Source organism: Capsicum annuum, chromosome 11 (genome assembly GCF_002878395.1).
Source record: "Capsicum annuum cultivar UCD-10X-F1 chromosome 11, UCD10Xv1.1, whole genome shotgun sequence".
Lineage (NCBI taxonomy): Eukaryota > Viridiplantae > Streptophyta > Magnoliopsida > Solanales > Solanaceae > Capsicum > Capsicum annuum.
Window position 1 is genome coordinate 29,663,198 of NC_061121.1, and position 10,035 is coordinate 29,673,232.

At 34.5% G+C, this 10,035-nt stretch overlaps 1 protein-coding gene across 1 annotated transcript in view; it reads right to left on the reverse strand.

The window, feature by feature from the left end:
* Positions 1 to 318: 318 nt before the first annotated feature.
* LOC124888814 (glycine-rich cell wall structural protein-like) overlaps positions 319 to 10,035 on the reverse strand; it is a 111,953-nt gene continuing 102,236 nt past the window's right edge. Inside the window, exons 2-4 of the mRNA XM_047400101.1 lie at positions 3,204 to 3,421; positions 855 to 941; positions 319 to 473 (exon numbers count right to left, since the gene is read on the reverse strand). Of these exons, the coding sequence (XP_047256057.1) occupies positions 319 to 473; positions 855 to 941; positions 3,204 to 3,421 (460 nt within the window). The remainder of the gene's footprint in view (positions 474 to 854; positions 942 to 3,203; positions 3,422 to 10,035) is intronic.

Sequence of the window (10,035 nt, forward strand, 5' to 3'; positions counted from 1 at the left end):
ATAATTTCATTAACATATTATGATATAACAAGACAATTACTAACTAGGTTAGTAATTGTAAAGAAGAAAAACATAGTGGAAATATGCAATGGATAGTCCATCTGTTGCAGAGGGTTCTCTAAATTTTTTCACGTATTACCTAGCTAACGCAACTTATGCAACAAATGTTTAATCTGTTGTAATAGAACAACCACCAATTGGACCAGAATACCCAGCTATTGTAACAGATGACACATCTATTTCGTATCTTTTTCTTCTTCATGAAGTAGATTATAAGGCTAGGTTAGGGAAAGTAAACTTACCCTATCCACGTACCACTTACGTAGCTGTCATACTCCTAAAGTCTTGGTTGTCAAACATATGCATGGTATATTCTTTTACAGGTTTCTTCTTTTTAGAATACTTGGCATTTCGTAGCTCCGTCCTCTCTTCATCGCCAAGTGTCGCGTATATGCCCGCCTTCTTCAGTGGCCCTAAAAATTCAACAACTTTTGGAAATGGAGGAGTTGCAATCTTTTTTGTTTTCAGACTGGAGAGTATTTGGCTAATTTTTCTTTTTTTCCTCCTAACCGCCACTGTAGTAGTGTATGGCTCCCTCACCTTCTTAGATGGTATGACACCCCTCTTGTATTTCAATTCCTCAATAGCGTCAGATATAGCCTCTAGATTTTCAAGAAGTTTATCCTGTCTGTCCTTACATACTTTGCATTTACAATGAGAACATGAGGGTAAAAAAGGGTGAGAGGGACCACTTAAGGGTGGGAGGGACCGGTGTTAGGATGAGAGGACCTGTGTAAGGGGTGATTTCAAACATATTTATTTTTATTGAGCATCAACATGCTCATCATCATGACTAGCATCAGCATCAGCATCATTATCAGGATGGCTTTCACCAACATCAACAACTCTACCAGCAATACCCCCAGAAGAAGCTCTTAGATCTGTTGTAGCAGGTTGGTCATGAAGAGCTTCAACATTAGGCTGACCTGCCTAACTGCTCTTTTTATGATTGTTTCTCCAGCTAATTCCTTCATTATTAACTCCACCATTGGTTCTTCTATTGCATCAATAAGACCTAGAGTAATAAAAGAAGTCATCCCCAACTCTGCATAGTAAGCACGATCCAAAGATGCACAACCTACAAAAAAAGACAGATATATTTATATCATATAATAATAATTTGCAGTCAGTTAGTCTACATATTTACACAGTCAACTTATGCAATAGATTATCTATCTATCACAATAATAGATCTGTTTGTCGCAATGGATGGGTAATATATTGCATCACATTACCCATCCGTTGCATAATTTATAGTAGATGGGTAATATAATGATTCGGGTTCATAGAAATAGAGCAACAGATGGTTAATTTATTATGAAATATGGATCGTCTATCATAATAGATTACTCATCTGTTGCACCAGTTGTAGTAGATGGGTAATCTGTTATAACAGAGAACCCGTCTATTACAACAGATGGCACATCTATTTCAATATCTTTCTTTGAGTCAAATTATTTTACTCAAAAGAAGATGTATTACTCCAGAGGGTTAAAGAGATCAGCCTCCTTAATTCTTATTTTGCTCTTCGCAGCCAACCACCTAAGGATCCTTGGATGAAAATCCTCATCCGGGTAATCCTTGACCTACTTTTGGTGGGGAGGAATGGTTTCCAAATTCCAAGCTTAAAATGTGTAAACAGGAAGCAACCAAAAAAAATTATAATAATTATTCACTATAAAATAATGGATGAGTAAACAAATAGTGATTAAATTTACCATGAAAGCCCAAGGAAAGCCGTATAATATGATCGTCCTTGGAGATAGCTTCATCAATAAATATTCAGTCAAGTTGTAGCTGTCATATCCCCAGGGATAATTATTGAATTTCTCAAAATCCTTAGCAAACGCCAATAAATCATCTTCTATGAATTTCTTAACGTCTCTTTCTAATATAACAGAATAGGAAAACCAAACCAAGAACAATTTCTCCTTGTACTACTTGGTACGATTTTATCCTTGAGATCTTCTATCAAATCTGCCACTTTGTAGCTATATCCATCAATGTCCAACAACCCATCTATTTTTTCCTTATATTTGTTGGTTTTGGTGGGTGGCTTCTTGGATAATGCCTTCCCTTTATTTGATGGTGGTGGTGGTTTGGATGTCCTGCTTGCCTTAGACCTTTTGTGGGGTGTTTCCTTAGTGAGAGGTTCTTTTAGATGATCGCATCTCAAGCCCTTCACTATGGCAAACTCTTTCAAGCCAAAACAAATCGGTATGCCATAGTAGTTGATTCAGATTTCATCCATCTTTTTTCCCCTCCTTCAAATCTTTATTATCCCCCACATACTCGATCCTGCACTTGAGAAGACCATATGCCATGCTCATTTTGAAACGGGCGGTGTGGTCCTCAGGCAGCTCAAGAAAGTATCCAAAGTAGCTCTTCTTAAAAAGTCTGTCTATGTTTTCATTCTACATAGTTTTTCTAAATTCATCAAAGGGTTTCCCCAACTGAAATTTAAGTACAAGATCACCAGTTAGCTCTGCAGGGTCATCTATTGGTATTACAACTTGAAATCTATCAATACTAATAGTTTTGACTGACTCATGATGGGATTTTGGTCTTAATTCATGCCTCATTGGTGATGCATTGTCATCATGTTTATCATCGACCTCTTTCTGACTTTCTACTTCTTCTTCTTTTAGTTTATCATCATATTAATCAGCTTTCTTTTTCTCATTTTCTACTTCTTCCTCTTTTTGTTCATCTTCTTCGTCCTCACTTTTATTTTCCTCACCAGCCTCTATATACTCTTCTCCACCTCCCTTTTTATAACTTTTCTCAGTTTCATTTTTTCCTGACTGAGATTGTTCAAGAAGTTCCTTTGAATCCATCTGTACTCTAGCCTTTTTTGTTGGGTGGTCAGAAGTTGATCCACTTTTAGTTTTTATTATTTTGGGAGACATATTTTAACAACAAATAATTGAAAAATAAAAAATACATTACATTTGATGTTTGCATAAATTAAAAAAAAAGGTAAGACAAATTTCAATAAATTATTATATGCCACATTAGAAAAAAAAATACTCCAACGGATAACCCATCAGTTGGAATAGATGGGGAATTTGTTTAAAAACTAATTTAATATCTCCCAATAGATGTTCCATCTGCTGCAACAGATGGACCACCAAGACCACCACCAATGCCACCAAGACCACCTCCCATACCACCAAGACCACTAACAATGCCACCAAGACCACCAATACTACCACCAAGAGCACTAAGACCACAACCAAGACCAGTACCAAGACCATTAACACCACCACCAATGCCATCAATACCCGCACCATGACCATCAAGACCGCCAACATCACCATCAAAACCACTGACACCATCACCAAGACCACCAATACCGACACTACCAACAATACCACAAATACTATCCAACAATACCATGATAGTCAATGAAATATTGTGATAAAACTAGGGTTTTCTCGGGTTCTTTCTATGTTTTTTAGCATCAAAACTCAAAATCTTAACCCATTCTGGAAGGTAATACAACTAAAAGTCTTCTTTTTCATTATTATATATAAAACCATAATTTTTAGAATAATGAACAAATGTAGAACTCTTCTCAAACTCTGTTACCTTTGAAGACAGAGAAAACTATGGATACAAGTGAGAATGAAGTAAAAAATAACAACTATGTGGTCGGAAATAGGAAGAAAATTGATCTGTTTTAAAGGGTTGAGCAATAGCTAAGTAGTTTTTGCCTGTATTGTAGAGAGAGAAAGAAAAGAGCGAGAACTCGAGATTTGAAATAATGAAACATTTTTCCCGCAAATGAATGACTTGTATTGGGTTGATTTGTATTTTTTGAAAAAGAATGACAAATTTTGAAATTGTTAATTTCATCCAAATTGATCTTAATTATTTTTTTTAAATCAATTGCAAAGAAATATGTTGTCACAGATGACTGAGCCATTGGAAATTTTAAAACAGATATTGATATCTGTTGCAACAGATGACATATCTATTTGAAAATCGTTTTTTTTAATTTTAAAGAAATCTAATGTCTGAAAGAATAAAGATAAAATACTACTAAGGCGGTAAAAAATATTTCTTGGATTTCTTCCATTTTGCAAAAATAGATACATTGAAAACTTTATTAGTTTTTTTGACACAAGTATTGAAAAATTAAGTATTTAGGCACTAGGCTGACATCATCACTTCTTATATACAACCCTAGCACACATATAGTTTATTGGGATATATTGTGTGTCAAGTTTATTGGGATTATTCTTTATATACCACATAGTTTATTATCGATTCTATTTCAAGTCTATTAAAAATCTAATTATTCAAATGAAAAGATGAACAGTCGAGAATTTGTGACACATCAAAAAATGGTTACACATCTACTTACACCCTGCGATGATTGGGTATACGCTATCTCCTCGAATTCCACCAATGCACGTGTCTACCTACAACTGATCAGGAAGAGCAAAGGCTTTTATTTTAGTCTATATAAGCAACTATCAACTATACACAATATTCATATTTTTCAACCCAAAAAAATTGATAAATAAGACCATATGTTGAGTATTCCACTCAAACCACAAAGGAGGGTTCGTTTTCAGCACAGCCACAACATTCTCCTCCTTTGACATAACCTAGACCATCTCTTATATGGTCTGGATCAGGAAAGGGAGCATCTCTACCATGAACTCCGATGTATCACTCGATTTTTATGAGCAATCGTGGAGAGGCTGAACATGCAGCCTGAGGAGTTCATCACCCCACCACTATCCCCTTATTTTAGGTTTTAATTTCTACTATAGTTATAGTTATAAGTTCATTGCAAAGAAGATTTCATGGCTAGGGAATTTGTTAGTGAAAGCTTCTTTCTTTTGCCCTTTTTTCTCGTTTCTTGCTATAAATATGGTGTTAAATCATTGCTTCAATGAACTTATGACATGAAGTGTCTGAAATTTTATTGGAATACCCTTTTTGTTTGTCTCTACATTAATTATACAATTTTGTACTTGGTTGAAATTTTGCAATTTTCTCTGTTAGAAGATCATTAAAACAGTTGTTAGAAGTTAAAACTAATGGTCAATCATATATATATATATATACGAATTCATATATGCTAATGGATAATGAATCTGGTCTATCAACGATTATGTAGTTTCTACAAAATTAATTGCACGGTCGATATAGTATATGATTGATCGAGATCAATAACTAGGCATGCCTATAATATCCCTTATTTCTATCTAGCTTTGATTCATCCTTGGAACATTAAAGATCTTGCTTCATAGATGAATACCTTTTATTACGTATGGTATTTTCAAGATTTGACTTTTTATCATGTGAAAAATTGAATAAGCTTTCCATCGATACCAAATTCACCCAAATCCGACACTCAGGCGAAGAGTTAGAGCCATTTTAGTAAGGCGGTGTACCACCTGGTACTTTAGCGCATCGCGGAGCCAGCCAAAATGGTAATCATCAAAATCCAGTGATCCTTCGTGATTAGGGCGCATCGCGCCAAGGCTTAATTTTAGAATTGAAAAATTCCAGTGCACCAACGTGATTCCACCGCGTCGCAGTGCCATTCCAGTTCGCAACTAAGGTGGCAACGTGATTTCCATCGCATCGCTCCACCAACCAGTTTCTCAGTCATCCAGTTTCCAGTGAGCTGGTGCGATTTCACCGCGTCATGCCAGCATAAAAAATTAGAATTTTCAGATTCCATAATTTAATTCCAAGGACCATTTGGTAATTTCCTAAAGCCCCTAATCAGCCTATATATGGGATTTAAACCCTTAATAGCTAAAATTGCTCATTTATTTTCACTATTCCTCAAGAAATAAAGCATTCTCTCTCAAATATAGAAAACCCTAGCCCCCAAGTTTCAAAAACAATCTCAAGAATCCCTCCAAGAGTCTTCAAGAACTTCAAGAATCTAGATTTTCAGGTATGTTAGATGTTGATTCTTCGGTTCCTTCCACCCAAGAAGTTCAAGAATCCTTTTCTAAATTCAAATATTATATATTTATGAGTTTTTATCATTCATGTGAATTGAAATTGAAGTTCATATTGTAATTGAGTTTTAATTCATGCTTTGATTACAAAGTTCCAAGTTTTGATCCTAGTATATGATGTTTATGTGATATTCATGATAAACCCCTTCAAACCATGTTAATTAGGTGTATTGAATGAAGTATTCTCCCCATATTTTTGATAAAATGCTTATGTGAAGGAAATAGAGTGATTATAGCATGTTGACAAAAAATCCCCAATTGTGTATAAGTTAATGCATGCCAAGTATTTGTTGAAAGGCCTTAGTGAATGAATTATGATATTTGCATTCCTTATTGAATGAATTATGAGATAATAGTATGCACTCCCTATACATTTACATGTTTAAGACTTCTAAGTGCTTGAAGAGATGCTTCATTGATTGTGTTGTGAATAATAGCCTATTGCTATGTTATGTACGAGTTGTCCTGTCTTTTATTATTTATGTTATCAAGTAATGGGGGTATTTATACGAAACAAATTAGCCTCTTTTCTAGAGCCAATATCATTTTTCAAGATACTCTCAGTCAAGCCACGATCAGTAGAACTCAGATAGTCTAAGAACTTAGGAAATCTCAGTAATCTCAGCATCAATAGCACTCTAGCTTCAGTTTAGTAATCAATTCAAAACTCAGTAGTATTCCATCAGTCAAAAGAACTCAGTGAACTCAGCTTAGCTTAGTTAATCAGTACGATCAGTAATAGATTTAGCTCAGCCTAGTACATTGTAAGAATCAAATCAGAGTCTTTCAGTTGGGAGTAGAATTCAGCACCGAACGAGCCTAGTGATGGGGGCTCACCCATTAGATAGGACTGAGATCCATTGAAGCAATCCCTAATTTCTAGAACTACATATCCAGCGTAGGTATGAGATGTCACCCGTTAAAAAGGATTGACATACTCAGGGATCACCCGTTAAGTAGGACTGATCCCAAGAGTCACCCGTTTGATAGGACTGACTCCATAAAAGTTGTCTTTACCCGTGACACGGTACTGACACCCTTCCAACTGGGGTTACAGGTTGGACCCCAAACTTAGCTAGAAGGGGCATGTTGTTAGATGACTACCTCCCACAATCTCAGCTTCAAAATCATTCTCAGTAAAAGAACTTAGCTTAGTAGCATAGATTCAGGACAGTTAGATACAATCACTCACTAGTATTATCAATGGATTTAGAGATCACCCGATAGATAGGACTGATCTCAGATTTAGTCAAGCGGTATCAGTATCAGTACCATTAGATTTAGAGATCACCCGCTAGATAGGAATAGTCTCAAATTTAGTTAATTATCTTCATTATCAGTATATTCAGAATCACCTGCTAGATAGGACTGATATCAACCTCAGTCAATTAGATATCGGTATCAGTAGATTCAGTAATTAGAAATCTAGTTATTAGAATTCAGTATTCAGTATTCAGTGCTACTACGGTTTCAGTTATAGTTTATGCACTCATGCATGTATCCTCATTCAGTAGTCTCATGATGTTTAGTCAGTATTGTTCATGCATGTAAACCCTTGCATTAAGCCTTACCTCATCTAGCGTACCAATATATTCCCACATACTGACTCATAATTTTCTCTTGCGCTATAGTGTCTTATACCATTGGTTCAGAATCACGGGATCTAGAGTACCCTTAGCAGTTCAAATTCAGCCAGCCACGGTAGACTTAGTAGTGAGTCCTCATCATTCGAGGATGTTCTATTATTTCATTATATTACTAAATTTAGTATTTTAATAGATGGAGTTAGTTGGAGAATTGTCCCATCAAATCCACAGTTCAGACAGTTTAGAGGCTTTCAGACTAGATGTTCAAACAGTTGTATTAGTATTCAATTTTTCAATTGTATTTCAGTTTTTAAACCTTATGGCAAGTTTTTCGCCAGTTTTCTATATTTTTACAGTGTATTACTCAGTTCTCAGTTACAGATATCAGTCAAGGGTTAGCTTGTGATCCTTTGGGATTATGAGCACCGTGTAGCATCCGAGGTACTAGACTTGAGACGTTACAATGGCTGTCTACGTAATCGATGGATTCCAGTATGTAGGTTCATAAAATATAAATAATTAAATAAATGTAATTGTGTCGATTGTAAATCATAGACTGCAATCCTTGTCACTAATATACCATATTGTCAGACCTCTTGCATAGATCGTAAATATAATCGATGTCTTCTCATACGTTGGGTAAATCTTAAACCGTATAGATCCACACTCGGTCAATGCTAAGGTATATACAGGTTGGTGCAATGGCCAAAAAAATATTAGTACATAGTCAAAGATATAAATAATTAAATAAGTGAAAGTGATTTGATGGCCATATATTGTGTCCATTGTAAATCATAGACTTAAGCCTTGTCAATAATATACCGCATTGATTTATTTCTCTTAGTATCATATTTGACAAAAAAAGAATAATTAATTAATAATATAATAAATAATTGGATTTTATGCAACTAAAGAAGATTGAACAAGTCATGTGATCGTATAAGAGTCTACGTAAATTGGAGAAGTTGATCAAAGATGTGTGCGGATGAGTAGTGGATGAACAAATGAATTCCTCACAACATACTTGTTCTTTGGTAAACATTTCCCTAAGGATGTTTGTTGTTCAACCATAAGTCATCACCTCACACATCTTTGATCACCACTTTCAATTTACGTGGACTCTCTTACGATCATATGACTTGTTTAGGCTCATTCAATTGCATAAAATCAAATTATATATTATTTTATTTATTAAATAATCCTTTTTAAAATATGTGCTAGTCATGGTCTATGAATATGTATCCTCGTTCAATGCATTTATTAATGAAGTAGTCTGTAGTTTATGCTAGACTATGCTTAGTTATTTACTCGACCTGATATAATCTAGATTAGACTGGAAATTACTTCCACAATTAAATAACTAGACGGGGATATTTATTTATAGACCATGACCAGTACATATTTTGAAAAGGATTATTTAATTAATAAAATAATAGAAAATTGGAATTTATACAATTAAATGAGCCTAAACGAGTCATGTGATCGTATGAGAGTCCATGTAAATTGAAGGTAGTGATCAAAGATGTGTAAGGTGATGACTTGTGGTTAAACAAATGATGAGTTGTGGTTGAATAAATGAATTCCCCACAACATACTTGTACTTTGGGTAAACATTACCGTGAGGATGCTGGTTGTACAACCACTACCCATCCTCACACATCTTGGATCACCTTCTATAATTTATGTGGACTCTCATACGATCACATGACTTGTTTAAGCTCATTTGATTGCATAAAATTCAATTATTTATTATTTTATTAATTAATTATTCATTTTTCCCAATATGCTACTAAGGGCAGTAAACCAATACGGTATATCATTGACAAGGCTTTGTGTCTATGATTTATACTGGACATAATCAATGGACCTCTATAAAGCATGATGGTTACTAAATGGTGACACAATGCAATATATAATAGTAAACTTGTTTATCATCATTGTAAATAAATGATTTATTCAATTGATCATGCGTTTAGTCTAAAAATTATAGAGAACAACTTCTATAATATTTGTCATCGACCTCTATAAATTAGGGCAATAGCTAAACTGGTAACACAATGCAATCAACTGTTTAATCTAACAAGAAAATGGAATAACTAAACATAATATCATCAGTAAATGTCATTATTGACATGCCAAATATATGTAATTCAATTATCCATAAAAAAATCATTAAAAACAACAAATCATTAAGAAAATTGTTTGTTCTAAACCAATGAACTACATGTTATCATCATTGAGTTCCTTAACAATGCCCATCACATCAACTTCATATTCTTCATGTTTTTTCTCCTCTTCTTCTACTTTTTTCTTCTCATTTTCTTTCTTTTCTTCTTCTTCTTCTAATTTCTTCTCTTCTTCAATATTTTTGTCCTCCTGTTCAGCCACTCCTTCTT